General features: G+C 40.8%; 1 protein-coding gene across 2 annotated transcripts in view; it reads left to right on the top strand.

Moving 5' to 3' along the window:
• The window catches only part of LOC143767174 (uncharacterized), a 30,184-nt gene extending 18,652 nt beyond the window's left edge, over positions 1-11,532 (top strand). For both annotated transcript variants that reach the window (XM_077255264.1, XM_077255265.1), the window contains exon 7: positions 9,355-11,532. In XM_077255264.1, the coding sequence (XP_077111379.1) occupies positions 9,355-10,244 (890 nt within the window). In that variant the 3' untranslated portion in view covers positions 10,245-11,532. The remainder of the gene's footprint in view (positions 1-9,354) is intronic.
• Positions 11,533-24,349: the final 12,817 nt, after the last annotated feature.

Genomic DNA, 24,349 nt, shown 5'->3' with positions numbered 1-24,349 from the left:
TATTCAATCAAATAGTCAATCTGTGGGGATTGCCGATAATAGATCTGTTTGCTACGAGGAAGAACAGGAAGGTCAGGAGGTTCGCATCCTTACACATAGCAGACCAACCATTCATAGTGGATTCCCTTCGCGTCCGTTGGGACTTCCAGCTAGCATATGCCTTCCCCCCTAGGTGTCTAATTCCGATAGTCCTCAGGAAAATCCGGGAGGAAGGAGCCAGAGTAATTTTAATCGCCCCCTTCTGGCCCAGGAGGCCTTGGTTTTCTCTCCTCAAAACAATGTCTGTGACCGATCCCTGGGTGTTGCCAGTGGTTCCGGAACTCCTCTCTCAGGGTCCATTTCGTCATCCAAATTTGGAAACTCTTCACTTAACGGCGTGGAACTTGAGAGGGAGCTTCTGAAGGAGAGGGGGTTCTCCGATGCTTTAATAGCTACCTTATTGAAAAGCAGGAAGGAAGTTACTACTAAGATCTATACGAAAATTTGGAAAAAATTCCTTATGTTTTATCAGCAACCGTTAGGAGATAATGCTCCGATTTCAGCCATTTTAGAATTCCTTCAGAAAGGCTGGGAATTGGGTTTAGCAGTCAACACTCTAAGGGTTCATGTTTCAGCCTTGGGAGCTCTATACAACAGTGATATAGCTGGTAATAGATGGGTTGCTAGGTTTATTAAGGCATGTCAGCGTTCTAACCCAATCCATATTGTAAGAATACCCCCTTGGGACCTCAATTTGGTGCTTGAGGCGTTGACTGAACCTCCTTTTGAGCCATTAAACTCTATTTCGATTAAGAATTTAACCTTAAAAACAGCTCTACTTTTAGCATTAACGTCTGCCAGAAGGGTCAGTGATATACATGCGTTGTCAGTAGATCCTCCCTACTTAATAATTCTCCAGGATAAGATTGTCTTAAAACCTGATCCTGCATACTTGCCAAAAGTAGCAACTAAATTTCATAGAAGTCAGGAGATTTATTTACCATCTTTCTATGAAAATCCAGGTTCAGAAGAGGAGAAAAAATATCATACCCTAGATGTTAAGAGGGCAATATTAGAATACCTGGATAGGACTCAAAGCTGGAGACAGAGTAGGGCTCTGTTTATTTCTTTCCAGAATCAGAAAAAGGGTTCTGGTGTCACGAAGAACTCTATCGCTAGGTGGATTAGAGAAGCGATATGTCTTGCCTACTCTGCCAGGGGAGTAACGCCACCAGAAGGCATCAGGGCGCACTCCACTCGGGCCATGGCATCATCCTGGGCGGAGAAGGCAGATGTCCCCATCGAAATGATATGTAAGGCGGCAACTTGGTCATCACCTTCCACCTTTTATAAGCACTATCGCCTTGATCTATCTGCTAATTCCAGCTTACAGTTCGGCCGTTCAGTACTTAGTGCTGTGGTCCCTCCCAGTTAATAGTCTTTGAAAGTCTCTCGTTGTGGGTGCTGTCGTGGCGATAGGAAAACCGGTTTTTACGTACCGGTAATAGGATTTTACAGAGTCCACGACAGCACCCATACATTCCCCCCCTGTATTTAGTTACTTATTCCTGCACTCTGTTGGAAGGTGTGCCTTAGAGATCACTCTATAGAGGTGGTGGTATTTAGTAATGTTTAAGATAATATTGTCATGTACTGATTCATTGGCGGTATCCCTTGTACTCTGGAACACAAACTGGAGGGCGAAGGGGACCGCCCCTTTTTAACCTGTAGGTTCCTGTCCGGAAGGTGGGCGGATCCCCTCTCTCGTTGTGGGTGCTGTCGTGGACTCTGTAAAATCCTATTACCGGTACGTAAAAACCGGTATTTTCAACATTTTGTCTTTCTTCTTATACAGAAGAATAAATATTTTCAGCATTTTGTCTTTCTTCTTGTACAGAAGTGAGAAGTTAACCAAGATTGTAATTTCCTTTCTATTTCTAGCTGACTGCCATTCTTATAACTTTTATGTTGGTTACCGTTATTGCCAAGGCGTATGGACAGTACTTCTGTCTAGCAGTGGTGAATGAATATGTGCAGTGCTTACAAGCTCTTTCCTAATGAGCTTGTAAGCACTGCGCAGAGGCTGGCCAAGATCACTCGAGTGTAGAGTTGGCTTCTAATCCTGGCCAGCTTTAGCCACACTATGCTTCAGATGCAGCAGAGGAGAATTTGGCTGTACAATTAAGGCCAAAAATCTGCTCACATTTCAGACCAGCAGCACAACAATGCTGCTGACCTGAACTGTCAGTCAGTCAGGAACACCAGCCCTCCAGCCTGAGGGGGCATTCTAAATGTTGGGTTATTTGAGGCACTATCAGCTGACAAATCACTTTTTTTAATATTAGCAATTATGGCAATCACTTGTGTGCACAATAACGAATAGTATGGTTGCCACAATATTAGCACAACAGGAGATAGTACAGTTTGGGTGGTATTTAATACAATAGCACATATATTTTCAAAGCATATACACATATGATTACTAATACTTATCATATGGTGGTAGAATACACGTGTGGTTATAAAGAGCATATTGTATGTAATAAACAGGTTATAACATAATATGTAGGCTATTGAATGTGGTATTATTTAAGGTATGTTCACACTAGTCGTTTTTTTCTGCAGCAAAACCTGCTCTCTTGGCAGGTTCCTTTGTTCCTGCCTTTTTGTTATGCTACATTGGTCTCTTGTGCATGCTGATAAAGTTTAGTGCAAACAAAAATAAAAATCTCATTCTATTTAATCAGGTTTTGGCACAAAAAATGCTGCAAAACCTGATACCTGCTTTTTTTGGTGTGGATTTTCAGAGTTTTTTCACCACCCATTACTTTCAATGGGTGAAAAACGCTGAAAGAAGTGACATGCTCTAATTTGCAAAAAAACATGCAAAGCACAAAATACTGATAGAAGAAAATGTCCAGCTTCACCGAATCCGTGAAAAAAAGTTTTCTTTATTCACAAACTTAAACATGGAGGATACAAACTTCAGCGCAAACCATATGGGTAAGAATCTCAACGCGTTTCTGGAGACTAAGCTCCCTTGATCATAACATGTAAAATTCCCATGCACCATCAATGAGTGTGTGCTACTTGGTCAGACCCCCCACTAGGACCAAAAACTGCAGCAAATCCAAACATATCCGAGGCACCATAGAGATCCTTGTAAAAATGCATTCTAAAATATTTAAAACATCACAGCACTGAGGAGACAAAAACCGCAACGTTTTGGCCAAATTGCCTTACTCAAACCTGTATTTTAGACTTGAGAAAGTCCATTTGGCCAAAAGGTTGCTCTGTTTTTGTCTCCTCACTGCTGTGATGTTTTAAATAGCAATTCAGATGACCTTTTTTTTTTTTCGATTTTATGCTATTTCGGTAGCATCTGATAGCCTGCTGTGTATACAGGCTATTGTTGTCTCTGTTTTTGGGTGTCCCGGGACCAGGGGCTCCTTCCCTGTCCCAAACGCTACCGCATCGGTAGAGAAGCAGTACCATGAGAGCGGCATGACATGCAGCAAAACATTATCTGCTCATGACACATGACAGATATGTATATCATATGGCATAAAGAGATTAAAGGGGCTTTGCAAACCATAAGTGACTGCTGTGCTTTAAATAGAAGGTGCCACCAGTTTTCTGGTAGTTTGTTTTTTTGTGAAATTAAGCTTAAAATAGTAATTAAAATGTATTAATGCAATGTTTGCACTGTTTGCAAACATTTCTATATGAAAAATCTACTATATAATTGTCTAAGGGTCACTTCCGTCTTTCTGTCCTTCTGTCTGTCTGTCACGGATATTCATTGGTCACGGCCTCTGTCTGTCATGGAAATCCAAGTCGCTGATTGGTCGTGGCAAAACGCCCACGACCATTGCCACGACCAATCAGCGATGGCCATAGTCTGGCAGCGAAATGGCCGCTGCTTTACTGCCCTGCAGTCAGCGCTGAGCGCTCACTCAGGGTTAATGCCAGCGTTAACGGACCGCGGTGTAACGCACTCCGTTAACGCTGCTATTAACCCTGTTTACCCAACTTTTTACTATTGATGCTGCGTATGCAGCATCAATAGTAAAAAGATCTAATGTTACAAATAATAATAATAATTTAAAAAAAAGGTTATTCTCACCCTCCGACGTCGCGCTCTGTCCTCGGCAGTGCAAGCGGCAGGTTCCGGTGCCAAGGATGCTATGTGAGAAGGACCTGCCATGACGTCACGGTCATGTGACCGCAACGTCATCACAGGTCCTGCGCTCATACCAACCCTGGGACCGGAAGCTGCCGCGTGCACCGCACACAGGCGCCAGGACTTCAAGGGGCCTTCGGAAGGTGAGTATATGTTTATTTTTTATTTTAAGTCTTTTTTAACCACGCATATAGTGCCCATATTGCTATATACTACGTGGGCTGTGTTACATACTGCGTGGGCTCTGTTATATACTACATCTCTGTGCTATATACTATGTAGCTGGGCAATATACAACTTGACTGTGCAATATACAATGTGACTGTCCAATATACTATGTGCTCTGTGTTATATACTACGTAGCTGTGCAATATACTATGTGGCTGTGTCGCTTCTGTTATATACTATGTCAACTGTGCAATATACTACGTGGCTCTGTTATATACTATGTGGCTGTGCAATATACTACGTAGCTATGCAATATACTACGTGCCTCTACAATATACTACGTGGCTGTTATATACTACGTGGCTCTGCTATATACTACGTCGCTGACCAATATACTACATAGCTGTGTAATGCACTACGTAGCTGTGCAATACACTACGTGACTGTGTTATATACTACGTGCCTGTGCAATATACTACGTGCCTGTGCAATATATTACGTGCCTGTGCAATATACTACGTGGCTCTACAATATACTACGTGGCTATGTTATATACTACGTGGCTGACCAATATACTACGTGCCTGTGCAATACGCTACGTAGCTGTGCAATACACTACGTGGCTATGTTATATACTACGTGGCTGTGTTACATACTACGTAGCTCTATTATATACTACATAGCTATGTTATATACTACGTCGGTTGTGTTATATACTACGTCACTGTGCAATATAGTACGTAGCCTGTGCTATATACTACCTACATATTCTAGAATACCCGATACGTTAGAATCGGGCTACCATCTAGTATTATATATTTTTGTACAAATATATGTAATTACCACTAGGGGGAGCATTTTCTGTTTTAGACCTCAAACAGCTATAGTAAGACTTACCAGCTTTAATGATAGCTGGAAAATTGGGGCAGTAACTGCTCACATCACCATTTCCCTCCCCTTTTTGGGTGTTCTAGTATACCTGGGGTAGAATGAAGAGTAGCCGCACAGGGCAGCACCATTTTGTGGGTGACTGCCCTGTGATCTGCTATCACCAGTAGTTACTGTCTCTCTCTCTTCCATCAGTCTTCGGATGTCTCTCTCACCCAGACTACATATATCTCACCCCCCTCCACAAGTTCACTGCAGACCCACAGCTCCTTATCTTTACTGAGGGATGAGTCACAGCTCTTGCTGACAGCTCCTGCTGGGATTATGCTGATCATACACTGTTCCTCAGTTTGATGTCTTTGCAGTCTCTGATACTCTGCCCAAGCTTTTCTCCCACATTTTACTCCTGTCAATCTATGATCTGTTCTGCTGGAAGCAGTACTGCTTATGTTAGCAGATCCTAATGACAGGAGACGAGAATCGAGCACAGTTGACAGCCGAGGGATCCATGAATATGGCACCAGAACACTCCCACCACTGTGAATTGTGCAGCCAACAGAGGCATGCCCAGTTCACAGCAGTCAAGTAAATAAGGCAGCACACTGCAGCGCTGAAACATGCAAGCATGAAACATGAAAACTGAACTGCATTACTGCACTAGAAATATGAAAAATGAGAGCGTTTAGTGCATAAAAATGGCCAATTTTATGTGTACCTGGTAGCCACTTTAGGGCATCTCTCGCATACCAGGTCCTACGCTTTCCTTTCCTCGCTGAGAATAAACGTCTCCATCTAAATGCGTACCTGTGAAACCTCTTCTTAGGCCGGAGACACACTGGTGCGAGATACGGCCGAGTCTCGCTGGTTAAAAGCAAGCTGTGGCACCGGCACTCCGGAGCGGAGCGTGCGGCTCCATGTATTGCTATGCAGCTGCACGCTCCGCTCCGGAGTGCAGGTGCCACAGCTTGCTTTTAACCAGCGAGACTCGGCCGTATCTCGCACCAGTGTGTCTCCGGCCTTAGACTAACATTCTCTCTCTCTGTGGAGGGGTAATGGACCTGTTGCGATTAAAACACCTGTGGCTAAGAGGCGGAGTGCTCAGTCAGAAGGCTAAAGAATACATTTAAAAAAACTGACCGTCACATCCAAACATAGACTAAGTGTGAACAGGTGCTGAACCTACACTGTGTTCCAAATTATTATGCAAATAATATTTCCTCATATTTTCTCTAAATTACCTATCTGAATTGCAGTCATTGTTATTTTCCAGTCATCTACTATTCTAGTATAATTGCAATGTTTTGGAACAAACTGCCTATGAAAACAGTATCTTTTTTAAAAAAATAAACACTCAAAATGCATGTTCCAAATTATTATGCACAGCAGAGTTTTCAACCTGTTTTTTTTTTTATTTTGAACCAAAAAATGGTCAATTGTGAAGTTATAAGCATTATCAGCTTATTACAAAATGAAATCAAACAGTTTTAAAGTGAAAACTTTATTCTAGGTGATGTTACATTTGCACATAGGACCCCTTGTTCGAAAGAAGCTTCTGAACTCTCTCGTCCATTGAATTTGTCAGTTTTTGGATGGTTTCTGCTTCAATTGTTTTGCATGTGGACAGAATACCCTCCCAGAGCTGTTGCTTAGATGTGAACTGCCTCCCGCCATCATAGACACTCCTTTTGATGATGCTCCAGAGGTTCTCAATGGGGTTGAGGTCAGGGGAAGATGGTGGCCACACCATAAGTTTGTCCTCTTTTATGCCCATAGCAGCCAGAGATGCAGATGTGTTTTTTGCAGCATGAGATGGTGCATTATCATGCATGAAAATGATCTTGCTGCGGAAAGCACGGTTCTTCCTCTTGAACCATGGCAGGAAGTGTTTTTTTAGAAACTCCACATAGATTATGGAGTTCATCTTTACCCCTTCAGGGATCATAAAGGGGCCGACTATCTCTCTCCCCATGATTCCAGCCCAAAACATTACTCCACCTCCTCCTTGTTGGCGCCTTAGCCATGCTTTCATGGGGTGTCCATCAACCAGCCATCCTCCACTCCATCCATCTGGACCGTCGAGCGTTGCACGGCACTCATCGGTGAACAAAACAGTTTGGAAGTCAGTCTTCATGTATCGTTTGGCCCACTGGAGCCGTTTCTGCTTGTGTGCAGTGGATAGACGTGGTCGACAGGATGGCTTACGCACAGCTGCAAACCTCTGAAGGACCCTGCATCCTGTTGTTCTGGGGACGTTGGAGGCACCAGCAGCTTCAAAAACTTGTCTGCTGCTATGACAAGGCATTTTTGCAGCTGCTCTTTTAACCTTATGCAATTGCCTGTTGGAAAGAGTCCTCCATTTTTCCTTATCAGCACGCACACGTGTGTGCTGGGAATCAGCTACATACTTCTTGATTGTGCGATGATCACGATGAAGTGTCTTGGCAATGTTGATTGTAGTCATGCCTTGACCTAAATACTCCACAATTTGTTGCTTCTCAGCAGCCGACACATCCTTTTTCTTTCCCATTTTGGCAAAAAATGTAGGCTGCTTAATAATGTGGAACAGCCTTCTTAAGTAGTCTTGCCTTTATTTGGACACACCTGCCAAACTAATTTGCACAGGTATCTGCAAGTGCTTTCAGTGTTATAAAGAACCCTGACACACATCACCATCAATGAGTTTAAATGACAAACAAAAAAATTCTAACCTTATCACTCCTAAACTCTTTGTGCATAATAATTTGGAACACAGTGTAGAGTCACCAACTCATATACAGTCAGGTAAATAAGGCAGCACACTGCAGCGCTGAAACATGCAAACATGAAACATGAAAACTGAACTGCATTACTGCACTAGAAATATGAAAAATGAGAGCGTTTAGCACATAAAAATGGCCAATTTTATGTGTACCTGGTAGCCACTTTAGGGCATCTTTCGTATACCAGGTCCTACGCTTTCCTTTCCTCGCTGAGAATAAACGTCTCCATCTGAATGGGTACCTGTGAAACCTCTTCTTAGACTAACATTCTCTCTCTCTCTGTGGCTAAGAGGCGGAGTGCTCAGTCAGAAGGCTAAAGAATACATTTAAAAAAACTGACCGTCACATCCAAACATAGACTAAGTGTGAACAGGTGCTGAACCTAGAGTCACCAACTCATATTCAGTCAAGTAAATAAGGCATATGTTTGGATGTGACGGTCAGTTTTTTGAAACAGTTCACAGCAGTGACATCTTCATTATAATAGATGGGGTCGGTGTCCATCTGTTATCGCCTATGACCATGGGGTGCAGTATGATGACACTGAAAGTGTCGTGCTGCTACTGCAAAAGCAAGATGTCAGCCTCCAGTGCCTTATTTAAACTCCTATAACACAAAATATGTTTCAGATGCAATAAAAACTTGGTTATAACAGCATGTTATGCTACATTACGTTCATTTATTAATGATCTACAAACGCGGTACCTTCCCTTTAAGCTGACCTTTTTGACCTCCTGAAGATGCTGAAAACTCCAATATTATCCCCTACCCTTCACCTAGGGCCCTGAGAAATATCATTGTGTAATGTCTTAAAATATCTTATGGCAGTTGTATCTAATAGTCCCCTTGACACTTCTGGGAGCTAAGGGATGGATATAGTCATGGTTTGACATAACACATGATATAGGAATATTTTGATGTACAAGTTGCTATCATAAATGACCAGTGCTATATTTTCTGTACATTATGAGTTATTGAAATACTTTTTCATGTCGTATTTGGACTTCTTTGTGCTATAATCCCTGTAGCTGTAGGAGGCTGTGTAAGACATCCACTAACAGCACTGGCTCGAAGGTCTCGTTCTAGGTCTCCACTGAGCATTTCATTGGAAAAGAGTGGTAACAGGTATACTGAAACTTGAACCTGTAGAGATCATGACTACTGCAAGACAACAGCAAAGAGGCCAAACAATTTGTCTGATCTACTGGACCTTGTTCTGAAGCCTACTGAATGATTGTAATCTGCATTAGCGAGTTAATAACTTTGCTAAAAGGCTTACCATTATTTATGGAAATTCTCTATAGAAATGTTTTGAAATATCAATTTTACATTTTGAAGGCTACATTATTAATTATATATCATTTTTATTCTTGGCAGGTGACTGTACCAGGAGCTCAGAGAGACATTTGATATACTCAGACTTCAAAGGTCAATCATCCAATCCTTTTAACCTAGTCCTCTCTTATGATACATCATTGAGTGTTGAGCAAAGTAAAAGTCAGAGAAAAAGTATTGAACATCAAAGCACAAACAGTGGGGATAAGCCATTTTTATGTTCAGAATGTGGCAAGTGTTTTGCCCTCAAAACAACTCTTGTTGTACATCAACGAACCCACACAGGGGAGAAACCATTTTCATGTTTAGAATGTGGGAAATGTTTTATCCAGAAATCCAATCTTCTTGAACATCAGAAGACTCACACAGGAGAAAAGCCATTTTCTTGTTTAGAATGCGGTAAATGTTTTACTCAGAAAGCAGCTCTTCTTAAACATCAAAGACGTCACACAGGGGAGAAGCCATTTTCATGTTCAGAATGTGGGAAATGTTATGGTATTAAATCAAACCTTATTGAACATCAAAGAACTCACACAGGAGAAAAGCCATTTTCATGCAAGGAATGTGGAAAGCGTTTTACTCGGAAATCCAATCTTGTTGACCATCAAAGAACTCACACAGGAGAGAAGCCATATTCATGCTCTGAATGTGGGAAATGTTGTTCTCAAAAATCAGATCTTGTTAAACATCAGAGGAGTCACACAGGGGAGAAACCATTTTCATGCCTAGAATGTGGAAAGTGTTTCTCGAGGAAAGCACCTCTTGTTGAACATCAGAAAATCCACACAGGAGAAAAGCCATTTTTTTGCACTTTATGTGGAAAGTGTTTTAACCAGAAGGCGTCTCTAATTGCACATCAAAGAACTCACACAGGAAAAAACATTTTCATGTCTAGAATGTGGGAAATGTTTTGCCCACAAATAGCATCATAAATGCTTGAATCAATCTTGTTGACTTTCAAAGAACGCAATCAAACTGGAAGTCATTTTCATGTCTGTGGAAATTATACAGAAAAATAAAATTTGGTTAAACATCAAAAATGTCACAATGCAGAAACAATTTTAATGTTCAAACCAGTACCAAATATTACACCCTCTGTTGTGCAGGTACATATTGGCTACAGTGCTAAAGTGTATTTAAAAATAAAATAGTTTTTTTCTTTTTTCTTGTCGGTATGTTGTGAAAAAATAGGAACATCATATTGTCTGGACAGCACACAGACCAGTGTTAGCAATTGGGTATGTTCATATGAACAATTTTATCTTACCTGAAAAAAATCACAGCATGCACTGTCAATTTTTTTTAATGGCTGTGCAAAAATAAACAGATGCCATATGGACATCATCCACATGGCATCCATTTGTTAGCAAATCCAATGTAATTATTAGCCTATGAAACTGTATTTTGCTTTTATCATTTTTAATTATTGATGTATAAAAATGCATATAAACCCCATACAGATGTCAAACATGGACTTGCAGATAGCAGATGAGTGACAATATGGATGAAATTATCGTCAGTTTTTTTGTGCATGAAAATCTGATGATTTTTCATGCTTGTGTAATTGTGACGATGTCTATAAAGAGCTATGTAATTTATGGCACTATATAGGCAAGTTTATTTAAAAAAAATCAGCAACCAGATATATTTTTATACAATAAAATGCAAAAAATACAGTCCAACAAGGAACAAACAACAAAAAGAGTAGTTGAATTTCGGTGCATATTGCTACCTTAAATGGACATCACTGTAAATATTTCTCATTGAAGAAAAGGGATCTGTCTGTAGTATCTACCCTCCTAAGCCGTCTATATGGGCATGTATGTCATAGGAAGCTGAATAAAATGATACCTTGATATCTTTGATCCGATATTCTTAATTGTGAAGTGCTGTGGAATATGTTGGTGCTATATAAGTAAAACATATATAATATAATAAAAATTATTATTATATTATTATTATGCCAGAGTAATCCGCAATTTTCTTATATGTAAATGAGCTGTTAAGAGCTATGGGCCGGACACAGGTCTGCCTGAGAATCTGCCTCCAGAGCTTGTTTTAATGGCTGCTTTCATAATCACACTATGATAATAAAATGTCCTCCTTTGTGTTGATTACCTTGGAAAGTTTTGTATAATCTGCAAATATTGAAATTATACTTTGTATGCCTTGTACAAGGTCATTAATAAATATTTTAAAAAGAGGGCCCAATACTGACAACTGTGGTACCCCATTGTTAACTGTGACCCAGTCCGAGTGTGTTCCATTAATAACCACCCTCTTTCCTAACGCTGTGCCAGTTGTTAACCCAGTTACATGTATTTTCCCCTAGTCCCATTACTCTCATTTTATGTACCAACCTTTTGTGTGGCACTATATCAAACTCCTTTGAAAAGTCCAGATAGAGGACATCCACAATGTAACCATGGTCCAGCCTGGAACTTACCTTCTCATAGAAGCTAAGCAGATTAATCTGATAGGACCAATTCCTCATAAACCCATGTTGATGTTGGGTCATTATGAGTTTATTCTTATTGAGATACTCCAAGATAGTATCTCTTAATATATAACATTTCCCACATGTCTACTTTACATCAGCACAATTTTTTATACAGAATGTTTTTTGTTAGGATGTTATAAGAGTTAAAAGTTGATCAGCAATTTCTAATTTTTCAAACAAAATTTACAAAACCATTTTTTTTAGGAACCACATTACATTTGAAGTGACTTTGGGGGTCTATATAACAGAAAATACCCAAAAGTGACACCACTCTAAAAGCTGCACCCCTCAAGGTGCTGAAAGCCGCATTCAAGAAGTGTAATGTAGGAGGAAAACATTTACATTTAACTTTTTTCACAAAAATGTTACTTTAGATCCATTTTTTTATTTTCACAAGGGTAACTGGAGAAAATGGAACCCAAAATATGTTGTGCAATTTCTCCTGAGTACATCAATACCCAATATGTGGACAAAAACCACTGTTAGGGCACAGGGCTTGGAAGTGACAGAGAACCATTTGACTTTATGAATGCAAGATTTGCTGAATTAGCGGACTCTATATCATGTTTGGAGAGCCCCTGATGTGACACCATTTCAGAAACTTGACCCCCCAAGAAACTTATCTAGATCTCCGAGAGCTGCTACTGTGCAGGCAATGCCATCTTGGTGGAGGACATTTTTTTTCTTCTCCAGCAAGATGGCGCCGCCTGCGCAATAGCAGCTATCGGATCTCTATACAAACCAATAGATGCTACTGTGCAGGCGCCTCAGGCGCCATTTTCAAAAAGATTTTTTTCTATTTCGTTGCTCAAGTAAATCTACAAAAGGGGTAAACTTTCACATTAACCATGCGATCATGCTGAAGCGCAGGGGCCACGGCTGGCACCTGCCTGCAGAATCTTTTTTTTTTTTTTTATTCAGTATGTGATAGTATTCATTATGCAAACTAGGGGGCAGGTCAGTGAGGGATCAGTGTCCTGTCAGCAGTCTGCATTATGAATACCTAATCAGAGCACTACATACACCAACCCACCTTAGGGCACGAGAATCTCATTAACTCAAAACTGAAAATAAAGATTAAACAACAACCACAAGACGGATTTCATCACCCAAGGTATCATTGTAATCAGTATAACGGCGCCAACCTGACACTGTGTGTGGGTTACTGTGCACAATCCTGATGTCAGGTTCCCTTTAAAACTTATATACTGTAGATTATGAAAATTGCTAATATTCAGTGGTTCTATTGTTCTCAGGATATTCATTTGTGAAAATACAAAGATTTGTTTTTCCTGTAGTACAAGATCCTTGGCTCTTACAAAGAATTGAAAATGGACTATAGAGATAAATGCATAATGTATCTTAGTACCTAATTCGGGCATTATGTGCAATTACTATTAACCAATTTTATGTCATTCTAGCATGATGACTTAAAGGAAAACTGAAGCAATCCTGAAAAGGCTTCTTGCATTTCTTTTCTGTGTTCCTTTGTGGGCAAATTACATAAGTGAACCATGAGAAAGTTATAAAGTATATATCAGTAATGGTCCCCCTAAACCACACTCTATAGTAGTAGCTACCTAACCTTATTTTATTAGTTTATTGTAATAGCCCCCTAACCCTCAGTCTATAGCAATAGCTTCTCTTATCCCCATTCTACAGTAATAGTCTCCCTTGCCCCCAGTTTATTGTAATATCCCCCCTAAACCCAGTTGATATTGATAGCCCCCATCCCTCAGACTATACCAGGGGTGGGGAATCTTTTTTCTGCCAAGGGCCATATGGATAGTTATACCATCCTTCGGCGGCAGTAGAAATTGTGCACTAACTCAGCCCACAAAGTACATCCTGGCACTGGGGCCAGGACATCATCTTTCATTGCACGCACCTCAGCATTCAGTAGTGAACACTACATGCGCGTACTTACAGAGCAAGAAGAAATTAATGGTCCGGCGGCAGTCAAACTATAGCTGCTGATCCTAGCACTGCGGTCCACAGAAATCTGTCTGGGGCCGGATAAAAAGTAATCGAGGGCTGTAAACTGCCTGCGGGCCTGAGGTTCCTCACCCCTTGTCTACAGTAATAGCCCCCAACTCTCAGTCTATACAGTAGTAATAGCCCCCTAACCAACAATCTATTGTAGTATCCCCCCTAACCTCTTGTCTATAGTAATAGCCCCCCAACTTGCAGTCTATAGTTACAGTTGTCCTAGCCTCCAGTTTATAGTACCAGACCCCAGTGTACAGTAATAGCCCCCTTGAATCTTCAGCTCTAGGAGGGCTTAACTGTGCCCACCGCCGGTGACCTCTTTGTGCTGCAACTGCGTCAGCAGAGCGAGAAGGCCGCAGCATTTCAAAGCAGGGAGCTAATTGGGGATCCTCTAACTCTTCTTGGGTCAATCAGCTCCATATCTCTGTGGTCTATTTGTATTTGCTTCCTAAATACACGCTCACCTCCCTCACCTAGTCTAATGGAGGTTAAAAAAATATTTTATTATTGCCTTCCACATTGGTGCCTCCCCCTGGAACCCGCTGCCCTAGGCACAAGACCTCCAGTCCCTAGATTTCTTGTTTTAATATTATGGCTGGTTTTCTATCAAGACATGTAAACAGCAATAAATGACTTGATGATGCTAAGTCTTTTATGAGCAAGAATTTGAGAGTACCCCTGCCAGACCTACCCTTAAATCTATATTTACTGAGCTACTTGAAGCACATAAAAAAAACTAAAAGATTGGTGGGAAGTACAAGGTGTAAATTTACATCTCTTTTTATTAAAGTGGTGTTACGGTAAACATTTATACTTTGCTTTGATTATTTTGGACAATTAGGGTATGTGCACACGTTGCGGTTTTTCCCGCGAATCCGCGGTGTTTTGACGCTGCGGATCTGCAGCAGTTTTCCATGCGTTTACAGTACCATGTAAACCTATGGAAAACCAAATCCGCTGTGCACATGATGCGGAAAAAACCCTATGCAGGAATGCAGCATTGTTTTTTCCGCAGCATACCAATTCTTTGTGCGGATCTGCAGCGTTTCTGCACCCATTGACTTGCATTGAGTCGGGCACATCCGCAGCAAAACTGCAGATGTAAAAAAGATCTGCGGTTTAGCTGCGGGGGAAACGCTGCAGATCGGGAGAAGGGAAGTGTGTGAGCGGAGTGTGGGCAGTGACTGTGTGCGTGAATGTGTGTGCGGGGTCTGCGGGCTGTCAGTGGGTCTGCCGGTGCGTCTGCGGGGCTGTTGGGGGTCTATGTGGGGCTGCCGGTGCTTCTGCGGGGCTGTCGGGGGGCTGTGCGGGGCAGCCGGTGCATCTGTGGGGCTGTCGGGGGTTTGCGGGGATGCTGCAGGGCTCTCGGGGTTCTGTGCGGGGCTGCCGGTGCATCTGTGGGGCTGTCGGGGGTCTGTGTAGGGCTGTCGGGGGTCTGCTGGGGCTGTCGGGGGTCTGTGTGGGCTGTCGGGGGGCTGTGTGGGCTGTCGGGGGTCTGCTGTGACTGTCGGGGGTCTGTGCAGGCTGTCGGGGTGGTCTTTGGGGGGGTGTGTGTGTGCAGGCATCTTCTGATGGGACTACAAGTCCAATCGGGCTATGCCTGCTACAGTGACAGTGATTGACACATTAGCCAATGATGGGACAGTAGTAGTCCCATCATCTGGCTAATGTGCTGAATGTAAAAAACAAAACAAAACACATATACAGTACATACAACATATAACATACAACAGTATATACAACATACAACAGTACATAAAACATACGACATACATAAAACAGTACATACAACAAACGACATAAATACAACCTACATACAACAGAACATACAACAGTACATACAACATATGACATACACTCACCGGCCACTTTATTAGGTACACCTGTCCAACTTCTTGTTAACACTTAATTTCTAATCAGCCAATCACATGGCGGCAACTCAGTGCATTTAGGCATGTAGACATGGTCAAGACAATCTCCTGCAGTTCAAACCGAGCATCAGTATGGGGAAGAAAGGTGATTTGAGTGCCTTTGAACGTGGCATGGTTGTTGGTGCCAGAAGTCTGAGTATTTCAGAAACTGCTGATCTAGTGGGATTTTCACGCACAACCATCTCTAGGGTTTACAGAGAATGGTCCGAAAAAGAAAAAAAATCCAGTGAGCGGCAGTTCTGTGGGCGGAAATGCCTTGTTGATGCCAGAGGTCAGAGGAGAATGGGCAGACTGGTTCGAGCTGATAGAAAGGCAACAGTGACTCAAATCGCCACCCGTTACAACCAAGGTAGGCCTAAGAGCATCTCTGAACGCACAGTGCGTCGAACTTTGAGGCAGATGGGCTACAGCAGCAGAAGACCACACCGGGTACCACTCCTTTCAGCTAAGAACAGGAAACTGAGGCTACAATTTGTACAAGCTCATCGAAATTGGACAGTAGAAGATTGGAAAAACGTTGCTTGGTCTGATGAGTCTCGATTTCTGCTGCGACATTCGGATGGTAGGGTCAGAATTTGGCGTAAACAACATGAAAGCATGGATCCATCCTGCCTTGTATGGAGCATCTTTGGGATGTGCAGCCGACAAATCTGCGGCAACTGTGTGATGCCATCATGTCAATATGGACCAAAATCTCTGAGAAATGCTTCCAGCACCTTGTTGAATCTATGCCACGAAGAATTGAGGCAGTTCTGAAGGCAAAAGGGGGTCCAACCCGTTACTAGCATGGTGTACCTAATAAAGTGGCCGGTGAGTGTACATACAACAGTACATAAAACAGTACATAAAACATACGACATACATACAACATACAACATTATATACAACATACATGCAACATACAACAGTACATACAACAGTACATATAACATATAGTACATACAACACATACATAGACATACAGTACATATACACAACACTTACAGTACATACAACATAGAGTACATACTCAACATCACCTTGATCCCCGAAGCCACTGCTCACCTGTAAAAAAATATTAAAATAATAAACAAACAATATACTCCCTGATCCGCAGATATCCAAATAATATGAGTGTCCCACGACGATCTCCCGTGGAGAGCAGCCACATTAGCTGATGTGACCGCTCTCCAGGGGCTCCGACAATACAATGACGGAAGGTATCCTTCCGCAATGTATTCATCCGCCACTGTGAAAAATAGTCCCTATTCTCACTTGTGGCACTGCTGTGTGGGGAAATTCCCATGCAGCTATACCATAAAGTGAGACCCTGAACTCAGGTAACCTCTTCAGTGATGCACTGCAGGAGCCATTGTCTCCTGTCAGTGTGTCACTGGAGGCCTGTAGAGCAGTGACATCACCCAATGTCACTGTTCTATAGGGGAGATCGTTGTGGGACACTCGTTATTAATTGGACTACGGTGGAAAGGTAATATACGGTTGGTTTATTATTTTTAATTTTTTGCAGGGGATCGAGTATGGTAAGTATGGTGAAATTAAGAATATTAAAATACTTTTTTCTGGCTGTGTCTTTTTTTAATTTTTTTTTAACTCTTTCACTACTATAGGATTAGTAATGGATAGGTGTCTTATTGACGCCTCTCCATTATTAACCGGGCTTAATGTCACCCTACATTAACAAAGTGACATTAACCCCTTATTACCCCATGTCCCACCGCTACTCGGGAGTGGGAAGAGAGGGGCTAAGTGCCTGCATCTGTAAGATGTGCCATTTCTGGGGCGGCTGGTGGCTGGTATTTGTAGCCAGGGGGGCAAATATCCATGGCCCCCTCTAGGCTATGAATATCAGTCCGCTGCGTAGCCTTTCTGGCTATAAAATATAGAGGGACTCCATGTCATTTTTTTGGGGGGTCCCATTTTAATAGCCAGTAAAGGCTACGCACACAGCTGCGGGCTGATATTCATAGCCTGGGATGGGGCCATGGGTATTACCCCCTTCCCAGGCTACAAATATTGGCCCCCGGCTGTCAGCTTTTCCCCTCTGGCGCAGAAAATTGTGCGGGAGCCCATGCCATTTTTTTCCCATTTTTTTAATTTATTTTTTTAATTAAACGTTCATTAATCAACATCGGCTTTGCTATTATATATCTATGGATATATCTATCTATAGATATATTTAGAGATAGATATATCTATAGATACATAGATATATCTATCCATATATCTATCTGGCTACTTTCACATCAGGTTTTTGCCATCAGGCATAATCCGGCAAGTTTTGAAAAAAACGGATCCGTTTTTTTTTCGCCGGATCTGTTTTTTTTTCTCATAGAGTTGTATTAGCGCCGGATTGCGCCTGATGGCCACACGTTTCATCCATTTTTTGCTGGATGCGTCAAAAAAAGCTGTTTCAGGCGGACGGAGAAAACGTACAGAGAAACGTTTTTTCTGTCCAGTGCATAAATGCACAATGTATGAAACTGAGATATGAAATGATGAATCCGGCCTCCGAATCCGGTTTTTCATGCATTTTTTCCATTGAAATCATGCACATTTTCCGTTCTCTCTCTAAAAAAAACACGGATCAGTTGCATCAGTTTTTTACTATTTGCAACAGATCCGTTTTTTTTTAAATTCGCCGGATTCTGCCTGATGGAAAAAAACTGACGTGTGAAAGTAGCCTAACTATCCATATATCTATCTACAGCTATAGATCAAAAGAAGAGGCAGCACTCCATTTTCAAAAAAAGGTGCAGGATTTATTCAAACCCACATGTCTGTGCGACGTTTCAGCTCTACTGAGCTTTTCTCAAGCAGTGGATAAAGGTTCCTTATTACATATATATAGTGTCCCAACAATCCTAATTACAGCCATTTGTGTTAAATTACATGTTGATACATTCATTAAAGTGCATCTGTGCATTTGTGCATTTAAATAAGTAGATGCTAACAGCCATGTCGTTCTTACCGCTGCTGGAGACAGCTAATCATGGAGGACGCCATTGTCTCTGTCGGCGTGCATAGGTCTCAATTGCGCATGTCTGCTAATTAGCAAAACCTGGTTGAACTGCAGGGCAGGTAAACGGACTCCGCGCATGCGCAATAGCGCTAAATGCCGCCATATTTTTGTAGTTATACTCACTAGAGCTCCAAGTGTGTAACCAACTTAGCGCATGCGCAGTAGCGCTAAAAATCGCCATTTTCTTATGGTCATAATCTTTGGAACTCCTAGCATATAGTGACCAATCGAAGAAACATATAAGTCTATTAAGAAGATATAAGTGAGCATATTCATTTATAGTGCCAACACTCATCATAATATTCGATATCTTATTTATTTTATATCGCTATTTACGTCCAATACAGGACTGACTCTATACACCACCCCGATACTGCGAGTGTAGTCTTAACAGGCTACACCTCGCAAATCAGGTAGCCCTCAGCATGGGCAAGTCAAACCTAAGCGGTCTGGCTGCCCATATCCAAGTTGCTACATAGTGGTGGAAATAAATAAACATAGCAGGTGCCATAAACTTGTTCAAGCTCACTTTATTAACCTAGCCCCAGTTCAACAAAATATATATAAATTTGCAGAAAATGTATAGAAAAAATATATGTGTCCTCCATATTCATTCTGTCTCCCACAGCAGCAACCCGGCACGGCTGACTCGCCATCTATACAAAAGATGAAATAAATAAAGTGCATTAGTACCTATATTTAAGAACTATATTAAAAACAACTGGTAATAACTCGGGACCCTATAACCATACAATAGATCTAAGCAATCGTATGCATCTTAAAATCAACATTAAGACCCCCAGGTTTCAAGGTATTGAGCTCGTATATCCACATAAGTTCTCTCTTTTTAAGAATTGATTCTCTGTCATCCCCTCTTCTTTGTAAAGGGACAGTATCAATAATTTTAAATCGTAAATCCTTTTCTGTATGTTTTTGTTCAGTGAAATGTTTGGGGACCGGAAGATCAGTTCTCTTTTTCCTTATAGTGTATCTATGTTGATTCATTCTGACCTTAAACTCACAGGTCGTTTCCCCAATATACCACAAATTGCAAGGACATATCAGCGCATAGATGACAAACTCCGAACTGCAGGTCAAAAAATGCTTGATTTTATAGGTTTTATCTATCACTGGGTGTTTAAATGTAGAACCTTTTAACATAAAATTGCAATTTATACAATTTAAGCATGGGAAGCATCCATTTCTACCAGATCCAGTCAAGGACATTTGAATACTCCTCCTCATAGGGCCAATATCCGACCTAATGAGTATATCCTTGATATTCCTACTTCTTTTATATGAGTATAACGGAGGCATCTTAAACTCCTGGATATTAGGGAGACATTTTCCCAACATTGTCCAGTGCTTTTTGATAATGCTAGCAATTTCGTCACTTTCCTCCGTATATGTAGAGACAAAAGGAACTCTTTTAGATATTTTTTTCTTACTTGAGTTTTTATTAATAAGTTGCAACCTGTCATTTTTCATAACGGTAATTTTTGTCTGCTCCAATAGCCTCTTAGAGTACCCCCTATCCAGAAATTTTTTGATCAATAAATCTATTGTAGAGTCGGCTTTTTCCTCCTCTTTAACTATTCGCCTAACCCGGAGTAGTTGGCTCAAAGGAATAGATTTCTTTATAGAGTTTGGGTGGTGGCTGTCATATAAAAGTAAATTGTTTCTGTCCGTATTTTTTACATATAAGGTTGTATCAAGGTGACCATTTTTTTGTTCAATCAACACATCTAAGAATTGAATTTCAGTCTTAGATTTAACCAAAGTAAACTTAATAGTTTGATCTATTGTATTAAGGAACACATGAAACTCATCCAACTCTTTTTCTGTACCTGTCCAAAGGAGGAAGACATCATCTATGTATCGCCACCACACCAATGCATGCCGGAAGTGGTGGGACACATAGATAAGGTCCTCCTCCAGGACCTCCATAACCAGATTAGCATATGAGGGGGCCATGTTGGCCCCCATGGCTGTACCTTGTTTTTGAGCGTAAAACGCATCACCAAAAAGGAAATAATTATATTTCAAAATTATTTCCAACATCCTAAGGAGGAAAGCCCTACCCTCTATTGTATATTTAATTGGGTCCAACATCTTACCTACAGCTCCTAAGCCTCGTACATGATCAATAGAAGTATATAAAGACACTACATCGAAGGAGGCCAGGAGCACCTCCTCCCTCAATTGCAGCGTCTCCAACTTCTTTAGGAAGTCAGTAGTGTCCTTAATATAAGAACTACTCTTTTTTGTAATAGGGTTCAGTACTTTATCTAGGAAGATACCCATTTTATTAAAAACGGACCCAACCCCGGACACAATAGGTCGTCCCGGAGGGTTGACCAAGCTTTTATGTATTTTTGGTATCATATACAGTACCGGGGTACGTGGGTTCTCCTCCCATAAAAAATTATATAAGTCCTGGTCTATTATAGATGCCAGCATGGCCTCTTTTAGACATTTTTTTATTATTCCCTGAATACTGAATTTTGGATCCCCATCTAGTTTTTCATATACATTTATATCATTCAATTGCCTCATGGCTTCTTGTATATAGGTTTGTTTGTCCATGACGACGACCGCTCCCCCCTTGTCTGCGGGTTTTATTATAATGTCGTCGTCATGGGCAAGTTCCTGTAAGGCTTTAACTTCCTCCCCCCGGATATTAGGGTGTCTATATTCATTGGCACATCCATTTTTAAACATTTCAATATCTGTTTTTACAGCTTTTTCAAAAGCTTCAATAATGGCAGAATTAGTCGGTGGAGTAAAATTGCTTTTTTTCTTTAACTCAACTATTTTTAAATCAAATTCACTTATCTTACATGACCCGCCATCACTTTTATCATTAAACCATTCTCTCAATTTAATTTGTCTAAAGAAACTTTCTAATTCAATTTGTAGCTCAAACCAATTAACATGGGTACATGGACTGAAACTTAACCCCTTACTTAGTACAGATATTTGTGCATTGGTTAATACCTTGTGAGAGATATTGACCACTATCTACAGCTATCCATAGATATATCTATCCATAGATACAGTGGGGCAAAAAAGTATTTAGTCAGTCAGCAATAGTGCAAGTTCCACAACTTAAAAAGATGAGAGGCGTCTGTAATTTACATCATAGGTAGACCTCAACTATGGGAGACAAACTGAGACAAAAAAATCCAGAAAATCACATTGTCTGTTTTTTTATCATTTTATTTGCATATTATGGTGGAAAATAAGTATTTGGTCAGAAACAAAATTTCATCTCAATACTTTGTAATATATCCTTTGTTGGCAATGACAGAGGTCAAACGTTTTCTGTAAGTCTTCACAAGGTTGCCACACACTGTTGTTGGTATGTTGGCCCATTCCTCCATGCAGATCTCCTCTAGAGCAGTGATGTTTTTGGCTTTTCGCTTGGCAACACGGACTTTCAACTCCCTCCAAAGGTTTTCTATAGGGTTGAGATCTGGAGACTGGCTAGGCCACTCCAGGACCTTGAAATGCTTCTTACGAAGCCACTCCTTCGTTGCCCTGGCAGTGTGCTTTGGATCATTGTCATGTTGAAAGACCCAGCCACGTTTCATCTTCAATGCCCTTGCTGATGGAAGGAGGTTTGCACTCAAAATCTCACGATACATGGCCCCATTCATTCTTTCATGTACCCGGATCAGTCGTCCTGGCCCCTTTGCAGAGAAACAGCCCCAAAGCATGATGTTTCCACCACCATGCTTTACAGTAGGTATGGTGTTTGATGGATGCAACTCAGTATTCTTTTTCCTCCAAACACGACAAGTTGTGTTTCTACCAAACAGTTCGTTTGGTTTCATCAGACCATAGGACATTCTCCCAAAACTCCTCTGGATCATCCAAATGCTCTCTAGCAAACTTCAGACGGGCCCGGACATGTACTGGCTTAAGCAGTGGGACACGTCTGGCACTGCAGGATCTGAGTCCATGGTGGCGTAGTGTGTTACTTATGGTAGGCCTTGTTACATTGGTCCCAGCTCTCTGCAGTTCATTCACTAGGTCCCCCCGCGTGGTTCTGGGATTTTTGCTCACCGTTCTTGTGATCATTCTGACCCTACGGGGTGGGATTTTGCGTGGAGCCCCAGATCAAGGGAGATTATCAGTGGTCTTGAATGTCTTCCATTTTCTAATTATTGCTCCCACTGTTGATTTCTTCACTCCAAGCTGGTTGGCTATTGCAGATTCAGTCTTCCCAGCCTGGTGCAGGGCTACAATTTTGTTTCTGGTGTCCTTTGACAGCTCTTTGGTCTTCACCATAGTGGAGTTTGGAGTCAGACTGTTTGAGGGTGTGCACAGGTGTCTTTTTATACTGATAACAAGTTTAAACAGGTGCCATTACTACAGGTAATGAGTGGAGGAAAGAGGAGACTCTTAAAGAAGAAGTTACAGGTCTGTGAGAGCCAGAAATCTTGATTGTTTGTTTCTGACCAAATACTTATTTTCCACCATAATATGCAAATAAAATGATAAAAAAAAACAGACAATGTGATTTTCTGGATTTTTTTTTCTCAGTTTGTCTCCCATAGTTGAGGTCTACCTATGATGTAAATTACAGACGCCTCTCATCTTTTTAAGTGGTGGAACTTGCACTATTGCTGACTGACTAAATACTTTTTTGCCCCACTGTATATCTATCCATAGATATATCTATCCATACATATATCTATAGATAGATACATAGATCTATCTATTCATATATCTATAGATCTATCTATATGTAGATCTATCTATATATCTATCTCATTCCTTCTATCTATAGATAGATAGATATGGGATAGGTAGAAGGAATGGGATTAATAAATCTATGGATAGATGTAGATAGATATATGGATAGATAAAGATATATCTATCTCATTCCTTCTATCTATCTATCTATCTATCTATCTATCTATCTATCTATCCCATTCCTTCTATCTATCCCATTCCTTCTATCTATCCCATTCCTTCTATCTATCCCATTCCTTCTATCTATCTATCTATCTATCTATCTATAGAAGGAATGAGATAAATAGATAGATGATAGATATAATAGAAGGAATGAGATAGATAGATGATAGATAGAATAGATAGAAAGAATGAGATAGATAGATAGATGACAGATAGATCTATAGATAGATAATATCTATCGATCTATGTATAGATCTATCTATCTAGCTCATTCCTTCCATCTATCTATTCTACCTATCATCTATCTCATTCATTCTATCTATCTGTGTATCTATTCCGTTCCTTCTATCTATCTATTATATCTATCATCTATCTATAGAAGGAATGAGATAGATAGATGATAGATAGAAAGAATGAGATAGATGATAGATAGAAGGAATGAGATAGATGATAGAATAGATAGATAGCTAGAAAGAATGAGCTAGATAGATAGATGACAGATCTATAGATAGATAATATCTATCGAGCTATGTATAGATCTATCTATCTAGCTCATTCCTTCTATCTATTCTATCTATCATCTATCTATCTCATTCCTTCTATCTATCTATCTATCTATCTATCTATCGATAGAAGGAATGAGATAGATGATAGACAGCTAGAAGGAATGAGATA

Source organism: Ranitomeya variabilis, chromosome 4 (assembly GCF_051348905.1).
Source record: "Ranitomeya variabilis isolate aRanVar5 chromosome 4, aRanVar5.hap1, whole genome shotgun sequence".
NCBI lineage: Eukaryota > Metazoa > Chordata > Amphibia > Anura > Dendrobatidae > Ranitomeya > Ranitomeya variabilis.
The sequence above is the reverse complement of the archived record's forward strand: the minus strand, read 5'-3'. Positions and strand labels throughout refer to the sequence as shown.